Source organism: Muscardinus avellanarius (genome assembly GCF_963383645.1).
Source record: "Muscardinus avellanarius genome assembly, chromosome: X".
Classification (NCBI taxonomy): domain Eukaryota; kingdom Metazoa; phylum Chordata; class Mammalia; order Rodentia; family Gliridae; genus Muscardinus; species Muscardinus avellanarius.
This window is the reverse complement of record NC_137792.1, coordinates 9,467,430-9,484,465: the sequence shown is the minus strand read 5'-3', so window position 1 is coordinate 9,484,465 and position 17,036 is coordinate 9,467,430. Positions and strand designations below refer to the sequence as shown.

The window sequence follows — 17,036 nt, the reverse complement described above, 5'->3', positions numbered from 1 at the left end:
AGAACAGACTCATATACTTCCTAAACTGCAGCAGAGAAGCATGTCAGAGAGACAACCAGAGAGACACTAAGCCTTATTGAAGGAACAGTCTGTCTGCAGTTGGACCAAAAAGCCATGTCTAAGAGACAGAGCATCACTAGGAAAATGCAGAGAAAGCAAAGGAATAGCTGATAAACCCAGAGCCAGGCAAATACAGGAGTGAACAATTCTATATGTGCTGTTAAGTTATATTTTTACTTTATTAATTATTAATTTCATGGACTCGTTACCTCATATTCATAAAAAAAAGCAAATTGCCTTGCCATCAGGAGTTCTTAACTTTAGCTCTATTGCTATTTGAGGCTGGGTTACTGCTTCCTTAATGTTGACCTGTGCATTATAGAATCTTAGCAGTATCCCTGGTCTTCATCCTCTAGATGCCAGTTGAACTCCCCCTCACCACTAGATGTGACAACCAAAAATGTTTCCAGGGGTTTCCAAGTGTCCTCAGTTCAGGGTAGAAAGGGGAGTACATGAGGAGAAGTGTGGTAAAATTGTTCCTGACTGAAATCCACTACTTTAGATGAATGATTTCAAATATTAATTATTTCAGACTAATTATGACTATTTGATGCCATCAAATTCAATAAATGTAAGGGGTGAGTTGGGGATGTAGCTTAGAGGTAAGATCCCTCCCTAGCATTCACAAAAACCTGATTCGATCCTTGGTACAAAAAAAAATAGGAAATTGCCCAGGATTAATCACATTCTATCTTCCATAAATATTAAAAATTTCAGGTAAACTTTGACCTCACTCTTATTAGTTTATATTAGGCAGGATGAAGAAAATTATATATACATATATATATTTTTGAATTGAATATATATTTTATATAATAAATATGTTTGAATATATACTTGAATATATATGAATGGAGAACTCTCAAAATGTGTATTTAAGTTAGGTAATTATTTAGCAAAACTAACAGCTTGTAAGTTTCCATTGTTTTAGTATAAGAATAGTCTTAACTAGTTAAGACTATAACCTAATAGACATATGAATGTTCTTTTCACCCCCATTTCAAATGTATTGTAGTACGAAAAGTGACATATAATTCATAATATTATTATTTAATGTAGTAGTTCATATGAAGTTAGCAAGCAGAGGAAAATGAGCATATGTTCAATATATGCATAAAATAAACTTATGGCAAAGCTTCAATTTTACATCCTTTCTTCTATACCAATTATAGAATATATATATATATATATATATATATATATATATATATATATATATTAGGCCAGGCGTGGTGGCGCATGCTTGTAATCCCAGCATTCAGGAGGTTCAGACTGGAGGATCGCTGTTCATGGACAGCCTCAGCTACTTAGTGAGGCCCTCTGCAACTTAATGAGACCCTGTTTCAAAATAAAGAATAAAAAATAGGGCAGGGGGTGTAACTCGGAGGTCAAATGCTCCTGGGTTCCATCCCCAGACCCACACACACGCAAAAGAAATAAAAATATTAACTAAACTAGTGGAAGAAAATGTGCATAAAAACTAGGAGAATTTTTGCATACATTCAATAAGAAAAGCCAATGGGTTTCATGTCATTGCTAATAAAGAGGTCAATTTTGATATGACACTTCCACTCTCTCTTTTTGGTGGTACTGGGGTTTAAGGACATTTTACCTCTTAGCTATACCCTCAGAAGTTTCTTGGAAAGAGGGTCTCACTAAGTTGCTGAGGGGATCTCACTAAATTGCTGAGGCTGGCCTTGTACCCGTGATCCTCCTGTCTCAGCTTCCCAAATACTGGGATTACAGGTGTGCTCCATCACACGCACCCACGACATTTTCTTTAACTGCAGACTACCATATCATCACCTTACCTGATTTATCTGTAGAATCTTCAAATTCCACAAGGAAAGAATACCCATTATTCCAGATGTGGAGGCAGGTGGCTGGGTCATAGGAGATGGTGAGTGGTTTTAAGCCAGGATCATAAACACTGTCTTTCCATCGGATGTTGATTGGCGACTGTCGATCACCCCCAGGAACCAGGTCCAAGTTCTCCCACAGGGGATGTACTAGGGAGAGAGCAGGGTGGTACAATTAGCATGACTATACATTATCCACCTTCTCACACCACACAATTCCATATGGGGAGAACCCATAGAGGCCAGTCGCAACCGAAAGTCATAGAAACTAGCCACTTAGGGCTTCAGTCACCTGCCTAAAGCAGAGGATCAGAGGGCGCCTTGCAGGGGACCATTATTTTGTCACCCTCCAAAGCCAACACATCTCAGTCTTTCCACTGATGTAACCTAAACCCAGTACCATGAGTCCTAGCACAACAGCAAAATGAGCGGAGATTAGAGCCTTGAGGAAATGGGGCTTTCTTTTTTTTTGTTGATAATTTCCCACGCCTTGGTTGGACATTGTGGCACACACCTGCAATTCCAGTACTTGAGAGGCTGGAACAGGAGGATTGAAGGTTCAAGGCCAGCCCTAGCAACTTAGTAAGATTCTCATCAACTTAGATCCTGTTTCAAAATAAAAATTAAAAAGGGCAGGGGGTATACCTCATACGTAGACTGCCCTGCTTTCAATCCCTAGTACTAAAGGGAAAAGATTTTCTTAGTTTTTTTTTTTAAACATGTTTCAGCTGTCTAGACATCTAGCTCTCCTAAGTGTGCAGACTAATGGTTCTTTGATCAGGAGTGATTCAGCCCTTAAAGCATATTTGACAATATCTGGATACTGTTATGGGAGGACAAAATTGGGGGAGGGTGCTACTGTCCTCTAGTGGACAGAAGCCAGAGATGCAGACAAACACCTTTCATGGCCTAGAATTATCTAGGCCCAAAAGTCTATAAAGCCAAAGTTGAGAGATAAAAGCCATGTGCAAAAATCAGAGTAGTTCTTTCTAATTTTTCATCCCTGCATAGGTCCAAACCCAGTGTTTTGGATTTTTTCCACCTTAGTATAAAAAAACCTGAGTATAAAAAGCTAATAAAGAACAAGAATTCACCCGAAAGAAGAACAAGGACTTTCTGTTTCATAAATGTAAAATGGAAACTGCATATGAACTGGCCTCATGCCATCATCTTATAATCTTATCAGCATGAAATCCTGTGTGCAGGAGACAAATCTTCCTCATTTTATTGTTGTGCTCTAGTTCCTAATTAAATACATATTAAATACATGCCCTTTAATTTGATTATTGGTTATTCAACTGCTATGATGGGAGGTGCTGAATTTTATTCAAATTTTGCTGATTTCTAATCTCCTAGAAAACCTTAACAGCCCTGATGTGAAGATTCCTCTTACAAAGAGATCATACTTTTTCCCCTGTGAGATACCATGGCCGATAATTAGAGAATTCACACTCTTCGAAGCCAATTAATGAAGGTCTCCTGCAAGAGCAGGGAAGAACTGGAATCATGATTAGATAACCCAAACAATATTCTCAGTCATCCTTAATTGTTCATCATTTCATTCAGGAAATGAAAAGAATGAACTCTCATTCCCACTCTGACGTCAGTACAGGAGCCCAAGAAAACCAGGCCCATTCCTTCAGCTGCCATTTTATGACCATAATGCAACTATCAGTTGATGCCCCTCAACTTAAAAATTTGGCTTCCAGCAGGTTTTCTTTTCCATGCCCACCTCCTCCTTAACCATGCCTCACTGGGGTGGACAGATTTAGTCACTGCCCTCTAAGTGAAGCAAGCTTTGCCAAGGACATGTCTTTCCTTCCTTCTACTGAGGATTGGACCCACGGGCATTCTACCTCCCAGCTATACTCCTAGCCCTTTGTATATTTTAGTTTTCAAACAGGGTTTTGCCATGGGCTTGTTTTTCTAAAGATCAATTCACACTTTTGTTCTCGCCTCTCCTCCTCTTCCTCCATTTAAACAAAAAGCAGTCTGACACAATTTCCTGGTAGTTGCTCATCTTTTCCCTCAAAATAGGAAGACAATTAGGTGTTCTTACCCATAGAGCCCTTATTTGTAGGATTTTTTTTACATAAGGTAAGTAAAATAAATAAAGTGGTTGTATAACTCTGCCTTAAGTAAGCAGAGTCTCACTGTCATTAAGAATCCATAGTACTGGCATATGCCTGTATTCTTAGTACTTGTGAGGGTGAGACAGGTGGATCACAGGTTTGCAGCCATCTTCAGAAACTTAGCAAGGCCCTCTGCAACTAAGTAGGAACTGTTTCAAAATAAAAAAAAATAAAATAGGGCTAGGAGGGTAGTTCAGAGGTAGAATGCTCCTGGATTCAATTCTCAGTAATACATACATACATACATACATACATACATACAAGTACCGGGGGGGGGGGTGGTCACTCAGTGGTAAAATGCCCCAGGTTCTATCCCTTGGTTCTAAAATAAATAAATAAACTGCTCAAACTTAAGGAAAAGAGAAAATGTTGAGATCCCCAAAAAGTGGGATGACAAATTCGGGTTTTCATGAATGGAGCTCCAGGCTCTATTCAAAGAGGTTAGACAATGTAGATCATACCAGAAAGAATACAGGTGCCAAAGAGAATAGGCAGACATAATATTTAAGTTACTACAGAAAAAGAGCTCCTCAGAGCCGGGATGCGCTGTTATACACATACAATACCAGTACTGGAGAGGCTGAGACAGCAGGATCGCAGGTTTGAGGCCAGCTTATGATAATTTAGTGAGATCTTCTCTTAAAATAAATAGGATGGGCCTGATGTGGTGGCACACGCTTGCATTCCAGCATTTGGGAGGCTGAGACGGGGAGGATTGTGGTTCGCAGTCACTTAGTGAGACCCTTTGCAACTCAGTGAAACCCTGGTTCAAAATAAAGAGTAAAAAATAGGGCTGGGGGTGGAGCTCAGAGTTAGAATGCCCAGAGTTCCAGCCCTAGTGCTGCAAAAATAAATAAATAAGGTGTAGTTAAGAGGTACACCCCTAGGTCCAATTGTCAGTACCACAGTGCAAAAAGGGGAGCCCCACAACAACACATGGAAACAACCAATTGTGCAGAGCCCGCTAAAGTTAATTCTTCCACAGAAACTGATAGTGAAGCACACTGAAGAAATAGCTCCGAAAAAAAAAAAAAAAGAAAAGAAAAACTAAAAATTCAGGCCAGGTGCAGTGGGGCGCGCTTGTAATACCAGTACTTGGGAGGATGAGATGGGAGGATTGCAGGTAGGCTCCACAACTTAGGGAGACTTTGCAACAAAGTAAAAGATAAAAAAAAAATAAGGCTGGAGTTGTGGCTCAGAGGTAGAATGCCCTTGAGTACAATCTCTAGTACTAAAAAACAAAAGCAAACACTAGGTGTTCGTTAATACCAGCCTGAAGTCTAAACTCAAGCTATTCAGTAGGAAACCATTTCCAAACCTATTAGGAAGATCTGCGCTAGACCCTTAGAAATACCAGTGCTGGAGAAAAGTTGTTTTCCAGGGTGGGAAAGCAAGAGCGGGTCATAATGGGGGTTCAAGGGAGGAGTCTGGCAGGAATAGGACCAGGGCACAGCGACGGGTGGGGCACAGCGAGGGCGGGGCACGGTGAGGGGCGAAGAGGGGGCACAGCGAGGACGGGGCACAGAGGGACGGACGGGGCACCGAGGGCGTAGCCAATGGGTTGGTGCCAAAAGGGGCGGGGCACAGCTGCGGGGAGCCAAGTTCTAGAAGGTTCCTGGCCTCTCGCCGGAAGTGCGGGCGTCTCAGCGGAAGCGGTGGGACACGAGGCCTCACCAGCCCGAAGCCGCTTGACGGAGAGCCTCGAGAGCTGAAGGGGGTTTGCCAAAATGGCCGCGTCTCGCCCCGTTGCGCCTCCCCTGTCCGAGTTCGAGTGCCATATCTGCACGGAGATCCTCGTGGAGCCCGTGACCCTGCCCTGTGGGCACACGCTGTGTAAGCCGTGCCTGTGGTCCATCGTGGAGAAGGCCAGCCTGCACTGCCCCTTCTGCCGCTTCCGGATCGGCGGCTGGGCCCTGCTGGGAACGCACAGAAACACGCTCGTCAACCAGGAGCTGTGGGAGACCGTCCAGAGGTACTACCCCGCCGAATGCCGGAGCCGCCAGGCCGCTTTGGCGCAAGACGCGGGGGCAGCGGGGAACCGCCACCTGCAGGTCGTCCCGGAGCCCCACGATCTCTGGCAGCAGCTGCAGCTGAGCAGCAGCGACGACGAGGAAGAGGCCGCGGGCCCCAGCGCTGACGACGCCATGCACGCCATCCACTCCATCGAAGCCATCCACGCCAGCGACGCCAGCGACGCGGGAGAGGGAAGCGGAGAGGGAAGTTTGGGGGGCCCCGAGAGCCCCGAGGACGAGGAGGCCACCAACCTTGAGCGCTAAGTGATCATCAAGGACACAGGTGAGGGGAGGGGAGCCCTGTGACCACGGGCACTGATGACGTCAGAGTCATCCGGGGGGAGGAGCGCCGGGAGCACCGAGGGGGGCAGATCTCGGGCCCCAGGGGGTGAGGGGAGTACTGATGGGGATAAGGGGAGTGCCAGGAGCACTCAGGACCAGCAGGCCTCGGGGCCCAGCACTGACCAGGAGGTCATGATCGTGGAATCAGAAAGGGAAGTGGCGGGAGCACTGAGGACAGGCAGGCCGGGGGGGTGGGGGCAGCACTGATGATGTCATGTTATCGAAGCAGGTGAGGGGAGTGCCGGGAGCACTCAGGACGGGCAGGCCTCCGGCCCAGCAGTGACGACAAGGTCATGATCATCGAATCGGGTAAGGGGAGTGCCAGGCGCACTCAGGATGGGCAGGCCTCGGGGCCCAGCACTGACCACGAGGTCATGATGATCATTGAATCGGGTGAGGGGAGTGGCGGGAGCACTGAGTACGGGCAGGTGGGGGAGCACTGATGACGTCATCATTATCAAAGCGGTAAGCCAGGAGCACTGCAGACGGACAGGCCTCGGGCCTAGCACTGACAACAAGGTCATAATGATCATCCAGTTGGGTGAGGGGCGTGGCGGGAGCACTAAGGACAGGCAGGGGGGGCTCTGGTGACCTCATCTTTATCAAAGCGGGTAAGGGGACTGGCGGAAGCATGGAGGACACACAGGCCACAGGCTACAGTGCGGGTGAGCGGAATACTGATTCGGTTGAGGGGAGGGTGGGGCACTGACAATGGCAGGGGCCCTGGAATGGAGTGAGTGGGGTGGGGGGGCATTGAAGATGCTCGGCTACCCAGCACTGATGACGTCATTGAGGCGGGTTAGGGGAGTGGTGGGGGCACTGAGAGTGGGCAGACCCCGGCCCCAGCACTGACGGCGCCATCGCCGTCCATGCAGGTGAGGGCAGTGCCACCCAGGCTTCTCCCTTGAATGCCGAAGATTCAGATCCAGTGACAGCCACATGGCAAGGAAAGGAAAGTGAGAAGCAACCAGGAAGTAGTGAAGTCGCCCAGGGGCGCCTGGCGCTCCATCTCAGCGTGGGCTAGCATCTCATAGCCAGAGGTTCCGAGAAGGTCGGGGAAAGTGCAAGAGCCCTGAGGCGTCCTGATGCAGAGAGGGAAGAAAACTCGCCCTTGGTTTCTCCGCGGATTGGCCCTCAAATGACCAGCCAAGCTGTGACATCTTCAGTACAGGCACCTGCGCATGTCCCATGCTGCCCAAGTCACAGAGAGGCTCCTCGAAAGGAAAGGAAGGCAAGACCCAGCTGTGGTGATAAAGAGCTGCCTGCCTTGCTCAGAGCCCCAAAACTGCCATTCCCCACTCTAGAAAAGCTGCAGTGATCCTCCTGGAGACAGAGTGAAGGCACTGCCTCACCCGGGACACCAAAAGTTGGATGCAGCATGCGGAGGAAAGAAATAGAGGGTCTCCCCTACTCATTGGGGAGCAGACTGCCAAACGTCCAGAACAGGAATCTTCATCTTAAGTCGTCAGCTGTCCATGCTTTTCTGAAGAAAGAAGAGAAATGCTCCCGGAATCTTCCTCAATCAAGAGGAAAGAGAGAGAAATTCTACCCAAGAACTGGTGAATTGGAAGCAACCATGGTTCAAAAGAAAAAAGAAAAAAAACAAGAAGAGAATGGCTGGGTATTCACATTAAAAGTTCACAAACAGCCAGGCGTGGTGGCGCACGCTTGTAATCCCAGGACTTGGGAGGCTGAGACAGGAGGATCACGGTTCGCAGACAGCCTCAGCTACTTAGTGAGGCCCTCTGCAACTCAGACCCTGTTTCAAAATAAAGAATAAAAAATAGGGCTGGTGTTGTAGCTCAGAGGTAAAATGCCCCTGGGTTCCATCCCCAGTACTGAAAAAAAAGTTCACAAACAGCTCAATAAAGAACAAAAGCAACCCGGCTGGCAAAAAGGCCCTCCAGATGTGTATAATCTCCACTCACACTCATGTCCATGACCACTGGACCTGCAAGAGGAAAGGAGGGAGAGTGTCGAAGATGAGAATGGCAGGAGAAAAGCTGATAGGAAGCATCAGAGAGAAGAAGATGAGCAACTTCTTGGAAGGAAAGAATTCAGCATTCGGTTAAGTGATGGAAGATGGATGCGGGGTTCTACTGCCCTTCTACGGCCTCGTAGTTTACACAGTGGCCCTTCTCAAACACTTGAGAAACATAAATTAACACGTGGGGAAAGAGGGTGTTTTGGCATGTGGCAAGTTCTATGACTAACCTGTCTTTTTCTGGTTTCCTTTATGGTGGCACTGGGGATAAAACCCAGGGGTGTTTATTCTACCTCTGAGCTACATCCCCAGCTCTTTTCATTTTATTTCTGTTTTATTTTCAAACAGCGTCTGGCTGAGTTTCGAGGTGTTCGGCTGGAACCCAAGAACTGAGAATACAGACCTGCAACTCTGCACCTGCTATGAAGCTGGGTTTTTGTCTTCGTGAATTCGTCGGTCAGTCCTTAAGAAATGGCCATCTGTTCTGCAGGCACACTCATCCTTAAAGTGTTGTGGGATCACTCAAAACATGCGGATGTGTCTGTAGATCTCAGTGCTAAGGGCCCCTATGCTTTACGTTATTAATAGCTGTTCTAGTATTCTATTTTATTGCTAATAGTTGTGATGAACCCGATTTGTTAACGTTTATGAATACAAAATCGTCTTGGGAACCTATACTTCTTCCACTCTCAGTCTGTGCTCCTGAGTTCATGACTTGCTTAGTGCTCAAACTGTTTAAATGTGTGTTTTAAAGTCTGAGGCTGGAGCTCAGCGGGAGAGCACCTGCCTGGCATGCGCAAAGCCCTGGGTTCCACCCCAGCCTCTCACAGACATACAGCAGTCGGCTGTGGGGAGCTGTATCACGGCACTTTATGTGGCGGAACCTGAAACAGCCAGGCGTTTACTTCGTTGTAGTAGCATTTGTATTGATATTGGCCTTTTGTTTAAAGACAGAAAGTATGATACTTGGGTTGTGTCCGGTCTTAAAGATAAATCAGAAAGCAGTGGTTTCATTTCATGAAAGTTAATTTAACTGTAGATCTTTAATTTTATTACTGAACTTAGCAAACACTGTTAACAGCATTTCTCCTGACATGTACTGTCTGTCCTGTTGATGTAAACATAGGATAAAATGTCCTAAATCTAGTTCTACTTTAATTTCAGTGTTTTTATGTCATTGAGCTTGCCCCCAATTTATTTATTTATTATTTGCTTATTTATTTATCGTGTTACTGGGTATTAAACCCAGGGGCATTCTACCTCCAAGCTATACCCCTAGCCCTATTTTTTTTTTTAATTTTGAAGCAGAGACTCACTAAGTTGTGGAGGGCCTCACTAAGTAGCTGAGGCTGGCCATGAACCTGTGATCCTCCTGTCTCAGCCTCCCAAGTACTGCGATTATAAGTGTGCACCACCACACCTGGCTCCTTGTCCAAAATTTCTATTTGAAATTCTGTTAATCTTTGCATACTTGATGGCATCTATACCAAGATTGACTGGGCACGTATGGAAAGCATTCTCGTGCTAATTTCAAATTTAGTTTGTTCTTTCAAAAAAATAAAAAAAGGAATTGCCCTCTGAGTAATGACTGTGTAATGGGAAGTATAACCAGAAACTAGCAAAATGGGTCTAAAACAGAATAAAATATTCACATCATACCAACATTTTTTAAAATAGAAAATTTTACTTTATATTTTAGGGTAAACACTTTTATAACTTTTCAAAAATTATTTAATTAAATATTCTTGAAACAGCTAATGATCCAAAGAAAATTAAGGTATCTCATGTGTTAAGTTGTCTGTCTATAATGAATTCTTCCTGACTAAAGATGGTTCTAAAACAAACTTTAATTTCTCCACTAGTCTTTCTGCTATTCTTGCCATGTATCCCTTTTTATTATAAAATAATAAAGGTTTTGTGATAAGCAGTAGAATATACTGCTACTTTCTGTTCATTTTATTGGAAGAGCTTGGGAATTTTTTTTCCCCTCTGAGATGTGTGGATGTTGAGAATCTGAAAATCCAAACAATTATTGATGAGGGGTGGCTATAAAAAATACATGTGGAGCCGGGCGTGGTGGCGCACGCTTGTAATCCCAGAGCTTGGGAGGCTGAGACAGGAGGATCGCGCAGGTTCGAAGCCAGCCTCAGCTACTTAGTGAGGCTCTCAGCAACTTAGTGAGACCCTGTTTCCAAATAAAGTATAAAAAAGGTCTGGGAGTATAGCCCAGAGGTAGAAAGCCTCTGGGTTCCACCCCCAGTACCACCAAAAAAAAAAAAAAAATACATGTGGATACTATCAGTCTGGAGATCATTGGATGATCTCTAGTGGTCCAGTCATCTGGACCTGATACAGGAATATCCTCTGTCATTGATAAGATAGTTAACAGTGCCTAAAGTAAGGAGCACAGGTGAGTGAATTTTCTGTGTGGTAATCTGGTCACCTTCTCGATCTTTTGTGTGGTCTCTGCTGTCTGATTAATAGATACTTTTTAGTACTTATCACAAGTTAATGAGGAAAGATGTGTAAATTTGCCAGAAACTCAGGATTGAGGTTCCAGGCTTGTTGAGTGAGGAAATTTAGCCAAGGATTTCATATTAAAGTTATATTTCCCTTTTCTTTATGTCTACTTTCTACCTATTCATTTTTCTTTTATCCTACTTCAATCTCATCTAATTAAAGTCCTATATTAATATAAAAACCTCCAGGTCTTATACCTGTAGTGATAGAAAGGAACTGATTTAGGATTAAGGTTCTGGTATCCAAAATGACATGAACAACTTATTTCAAAGTTGCTTTCTGGTATGATTCTTTCTTTATGTATTTATTTATTTTGCGGTACTGGTGGTGGAATCCAGGGACATTCTACCTCGGAGATCCACCCCTGGTCCTCTTTTTTTTCTTATTTTGTGGTGCTGGGTATTGAACCCAGGAGCATTCTAACTCCAAGATACACCCACAGCCCAATTTTTTTTATTCTTTATTTGAAACAGTGTCACTAAGTTGTGCAGTGCCTCACTAAGTAGCTGAGGCTACGGAGAACCCGATCCTCCTGTCTCAGCCTTCCAAATACTTGGATTACAAGCGTGCACCACCATACCTGGCTATTTTTTATTTTAAAAGAGGGTCTTAGCCGGGCATGGTGGTACATGTTTGTAATCCCAGCATTCGGGAGGCTGAGACTTGATCATGGTTTGAGGACAGCCTCAGCTACTTAGTGAGGCCCTTTGAAACATAATGAGACCCTGTTTCAATATAAAGAAAAAATAGGGCAGGGGTATAGCTCGGAGTTCAAATGCCCCTGGGTTCCATCCCCAGACCCACAAAAATAAGAGGATCTTGCTAAGTTGCTGAGGACCTCACTAAATTGCTGATGCTAGCCTGAATCCTGAGATCTTCCTGTCTCCGCTTTCCAAGTACTGGGATTGCAGGTGTGTGCCAGCTACCTTTCTTGTATGTCTCAGTCATGAGCTTCATATGCTCTAAGCAGAGTTTTTTGTTTTTTGTTTTTTGGTGGTACTAGGGGGGGAACCCAGAGGCTTTCTACCTCCGGGCTATACTCCCAGACCTTTTTTTAAAATATATTTTATTTGGAAACAGGGTCTCGCTAAGTTGCTGAAAGCCTCACTAAGTAACTGAGGCTGGCTTCGAACCTGTGCGATCCTCCTGTCTCAGCCTCCCAAGCGCGGGGATTATAAGCTTGCGCCACCACGCCCGGCTAAGTGGAGTTTAAATATGACCACTTTTGCTTAGTCTGGACTTGGTGCTATTTGATAGATTCCAGAATGTCTTTCAATTTCATTTCCAACATACTTGGGTCAGCAATATATTTCTTCTAATCTTGTTCTGGTGTCTGTTTTCCCATATTATCCAGGATTGACTCCAAGAAAGTACTTTCTTAGCCAGGTATGGTGACACATGCCTGTAATCCTAGTACTTGGGAGGCAGAGACAGGAGAATCACAGGTTTGAGATCGACCTCAACAACATAATGAGACCATTGGCAGCTTAGTGAGACCGTGTTTCAAAATTAAATAAATAAACAAGAGCTGGTGATGTAGCTCAGAGACTGAATGTGCATGAGTCCAATCCCCAGTACCACACATACACACACATAAAATTATTCAATTATCAAATTCATTTTCCTGTGGCCTTACATCAATGTTTTCCCTCTAGTACTGGGGATTGAACCTAGGGGTGGTTCTACCTATGAGTTACACACCCAGAACTATTTTGTTATTTATTTTGAAACAGAGTCTCACTGAGTTGCTCAGGCTGGCCTTGAACTTGCAATTCTCGTCTCTCAGACTCTCAAATACTGGGATTACAGGCATGGACCGCTGTGCCTGGCTTCATGCCTAAATTTTGAAATATAACAATTAGACTAAATGTCACTAGATGATTCCCTAAGAGAAAAAGATTTTATCTTTATCATGGGTAATAGGTGTATTGCCTCTCTAAGTCCCCATAGTTACTTCGTGCTTCTGGAGATAACAGCAAATAGCAATTTGAGTTGACAGCCAATGATTACTTGGTGAGAGGGCTGGCCGTGAAGGTAAAGGTACACATCTCAAGGATGTCCTGAAATGTTTTCTGAATTTGCCACAACCTCCTATTTCATTTAGTTCTTATTCTGTTTCGTCGTCTTAAAATGGCCAGATTTAAATACCTGAGGCAGGCACTGAGCTTGTGATGATAATAAACACGATGATGAGGATGATCAGAACAATACAAACAGCCGCTAAACTTGGTTTTCGTTACTTTTATTTCTTGTCTGCCTGCTTGCCTCCTTCCTATTTCTCTCTCTCTTCTTTCTTTCTTCCGTTTTTTTTATCTCTTTCTTCCTTCCTTTCTTGCTTCCTCTTTCTTTTTTGTTGAGGGATTGAACCAGGGTCTCTCACATGCTAACATCCTCAGTCCTAATACTGAGTGTCTTTTTCTTTTCTTTTCTTTTCTTTTTGTGTGTGGTGCTGGAAATTGAACCTAGGGGGATTCTACCTTTGAGCTATATCCTCAGCCCTATTCAATTTTTTATGTGGAAGCAAGGTTTCATTAAGTCGCTGAATGCCTTGCTAAATTGCTGAGACTAGTTCTTAAACCTATGATCCTTCTGTCTCGGCCTCCCAAATTCTGGGATTACAGGCATGTGCCACCATGCCTGGCTAGCACTGAGTTTCTAGTCCTCAACATCTTTGGGTCATTCTTGTTCACTAGTGTGCAGGGAGTTTCCTTTGGGCTACCAGGCAGCCAGAAGCATTGAATATCGTCTCTATAACTGAGCAGGCCCAGGGGTCAGGATATCAGAGGAAGAAATGCTCAGTGGATCAACAAAGATCACAATATTTTTCTGAGTGAAACAAGGCACAAGCCAAATGAATGGTGCCTGTGCCCTGCTTTTCCTCCCAACTCAGAAACAAGCAAACGTCACACAATGTGGATAATTCAAGTGAAGCTCCTGCCTCCCTAAGCCACTACTGCTTGTTTTTGTTTCTTTTGTAAGCCATCAAAAGAGCAAACTCATCAAGACACAAACATGCAGGATTTTAGATGTTTGACTTTCAACTTTCCCTTAAAAAAGGAAAACTTTAGTAACTTTGTAAAGATGACAAATTTTTTCCATTTTAAGCTTCTAGGCCACAAAGCACCATTCTGAGTAGGATGTGGGCATGCTTGTAGGAAGCCACACCTAACAACCAGAAATTTATTATGACTCAGGCCAGTTGACTTTATTTTTTTATTTTTTATTTTGGTGGTACTGGGGGTGGAACCCAGAGGCTTTCTACCTCCGAGCTATACTCCCAGACCCATTTTCTATTTTATTTGGAAACAGGGTCTCACTAAGTTGCTGAAAGCCTCACTAAGTAGCCGAGGCTGGTTTCGAACCTGTGCTATCCTCCTGTCTCAGCCTCCGAAGCGTGGGGATTACAAGCGTGCGCCACCACGCCCGACAGGCCAGTTGATTTTAATGAGAATATAATGTTGAAGGCACAAAAAAAAAACCTTGCAAGTGGGGTGGGAACTGGCGCAGGGCTGAACAAATGCTGTGTGCTTGTATGCCTCTACCCCCCTGCATTTTATCATGTTGTATGATTACAATGCACCAGTAATTACATATGAAACAGTTTTTTTGTGTGGTACTGGGAATGGAACTCAGGGGCATTCTACCTCCGAGATACACCCCCAGCCCTGTTTTTTATTTTTTATTTTGAAACAAGGTTTCACTGAGTTGCTGAGGGCCTCCCTAAGTAGTAGCTGAGGCTGCCCCCAAACCACGATCCTCCTGTCTCAGCCTCCCAAATGCTGGGATTACAAGCATCCACCACCATACCTGGCTCTATGGAACAGTTTTAATCCCACAGGTTTAGCCAGATTAGCAATACTAATTTACAGGGGTTTCATTATTTTTTCTTTGTTTGTGGTACTGGGGATTAGAACCAGGGACATTCTAACTCTGAGTTACACCCAAGCTCTTTTTAAATTTGGTTTTAAAACGGGGTCTCATTAGGTTGCTGAGTCTCACTAAATTGCTGAGGTTGGTCTCAAACCTGGGACCCTCCTGTTTCAGCCTCCCAAAGAGTGAGATTACCAACACGAGCCACCACACCTGACCAGGGATTTCACTCTTATCCATTCTTTTTATTACGTACATATGGGTCAAAGAGAGGAAACATGACGAATGGAGAAACCTAGACGGCAATGCAAGCCAACATGTGAAAAATTCTATAAATTTCTTTTAAATAATGGGAAACCTGAAAGACTTCTGTTTGATGATATACTTAAGCCACTTCCATCTCTCCAAAAATTCAAACTCATCTTTCCACAAATGCACGCATTAGCCTCTCCCATCACCTAAGTGGTGCTTATCCAGGGGCTATTTTGTCCCACTTATCCAAGATATTGTTTGGCAATATCTGCAGACATGTTGGGTTATTGTATCTGGGTGGGTGTGAGAGGGCTCTACTAGTATCTAGTATGTAGAGGCCTGGGATGTTGTTAACCATTCTACCATGCTTAGTCTAGCTCCTAACAAAGAATGATCCGTCCCTACATCAGTGTCATGGTCGTGGTGGAGAATCTATGATACATCATCATGTGGGCACAACTTGGTTTCCAGAGGAAGAAACAGAGATGGTTTCTGCTTTCTGGTTTTGTCTTTCTTTCTTTCGTTCTCTCTTTCTTTCTTTCTTTCTTTTTTTCTTTCTTTCTTTCTGTTGTACCGGCAATTGAACCCAGGGGCATTTTACCTACAAGCTACAACCCCAGTTCATTCATTCATTCATTTCTTGGTGCTGGGGATTGAACCCATGGGCATTCTATATCCAAACTACATCCCCAGCCTTTGTAAATATTTTATTTTGAAACAGGATCTTGCAAAGTTGCTGAGTATCTCGGTTAACTAACATTCAGAGTCTGGCCTTCAACCTGTGATCCCCTTGTCCTAGCTTCCCCAGTCCTGGGATTATGGACACGTGCCACATTGCCCAGCTCTGAACCGGAAGTTTGAGGAAGATCATATGTTGTCTCACTTGATCTTCCATGTTTCTAGCAGAGCATATACTTGCAAGCTGGCCACTAGGATGAACTCTGTGATTTACAACTCTAGCCATAATATGCCAGAGTGTGAAGCCACATGGCCTCCTTGCGAAAATTAATATGCAACTTGCAGAGATATAAGATTCACCGAAATAACTTGCATTTTGTGGATCAACCTTAGTAAAAAGACAATTGCTAACAAGAAATGAGAAAGATATCAGGTTCCAAGACAGGCCTGGTGGCACATGCCTGTAATCCCAGCTACTCAAGAGGCTGAGGTAGAAGGAATGATAGAATGTCCCTGGATTCAATCCTCAGTACTGCAGAAACAAAAAACAACAGACAAAGGAAAAAAGTTATCAGGTTCCAAGATATTTAAAACTGGATAGCTCTTGTGTTTATTTTCTGCACGGTATCATTTTAGCATATTAAACCTGGTCAAGAATGGATTTTCCACATTTACTTGAGTGAATCAACAAAGAAAGTTATTTTCACAGTTCTTAAAGTATATAATCCTATAGGAAACTGCCCAGGACGCTATATCTACAAATGCTCAAATGTTTAAAACCCAACATTCTACCAGACACACACCTGTGATCCCAGGACTTGGGAGGCTGAGACAGGAGGATCGTAGTTTCAAGGCCAGCCTCGGCAACTCAGTGAGACCCTCAGAAATGCAGAGAAACCCTGTTTCAAAATAAAATTTTAGCCGACATAGTGGCATGCACCTGTAATCCCAATACTTGGAAGGCTGAGATAGGAGGATCTCAGGTTTGTGACCAGCCTCAGCTACTTAGTGAGGTACTCCACAACTTAGTGAGACCCTGTTTCAAAATAAAGAAATAAAATAGGGCTGGGAGTGTAGCTCAGAGGTAGAATGCCCGTAGGTTCAACCCCTGGTACCATAAATGAATGAATGAATAAATAAATATAAATCAAATGAGTTTTTGTGGCAGTGGGGGTTGAACCCAGGGTTATTCTACCACTGAGCTATACCCTCAGCCCTATTTTTTATTCTTTATTTGGAAACAGGGTCTCACTAAGTTGCAGAGAGCCTCACTAAGTAGCTGAGGCTGGTACAATCCTTGGATCCTCCTTCTCAGCCTCCCAAGTAC

The 17,036-nt window shown here is 44.0% G+C and overlaps 1 protein-coding gene across 1 annotated transcript in view; it reads right to left on the bottom strand.

The window, feature by feature from the left end:
• The window catches only part of CA5B (carbonic anhydrase 5B), a gene marked incomplete at its 3' end in the record, with an annotated part of 39,553 nt that overhangs the window by 21,927 nt on the left and 590 nt on the right, over nucleotides 1-17,036 (bottom strand). The window contains exon 2 of the mRNA XM_080719367.1: nucleotides 1,872-2,069. Coding sequence (XP_080575493.1) covers nucleotides 1,872-2,069 — 198 coding nt within the window. The remainder of the gene's footprint in view (nucleotides 1-1,871; nucleotides 2,070-17,036) is intronic.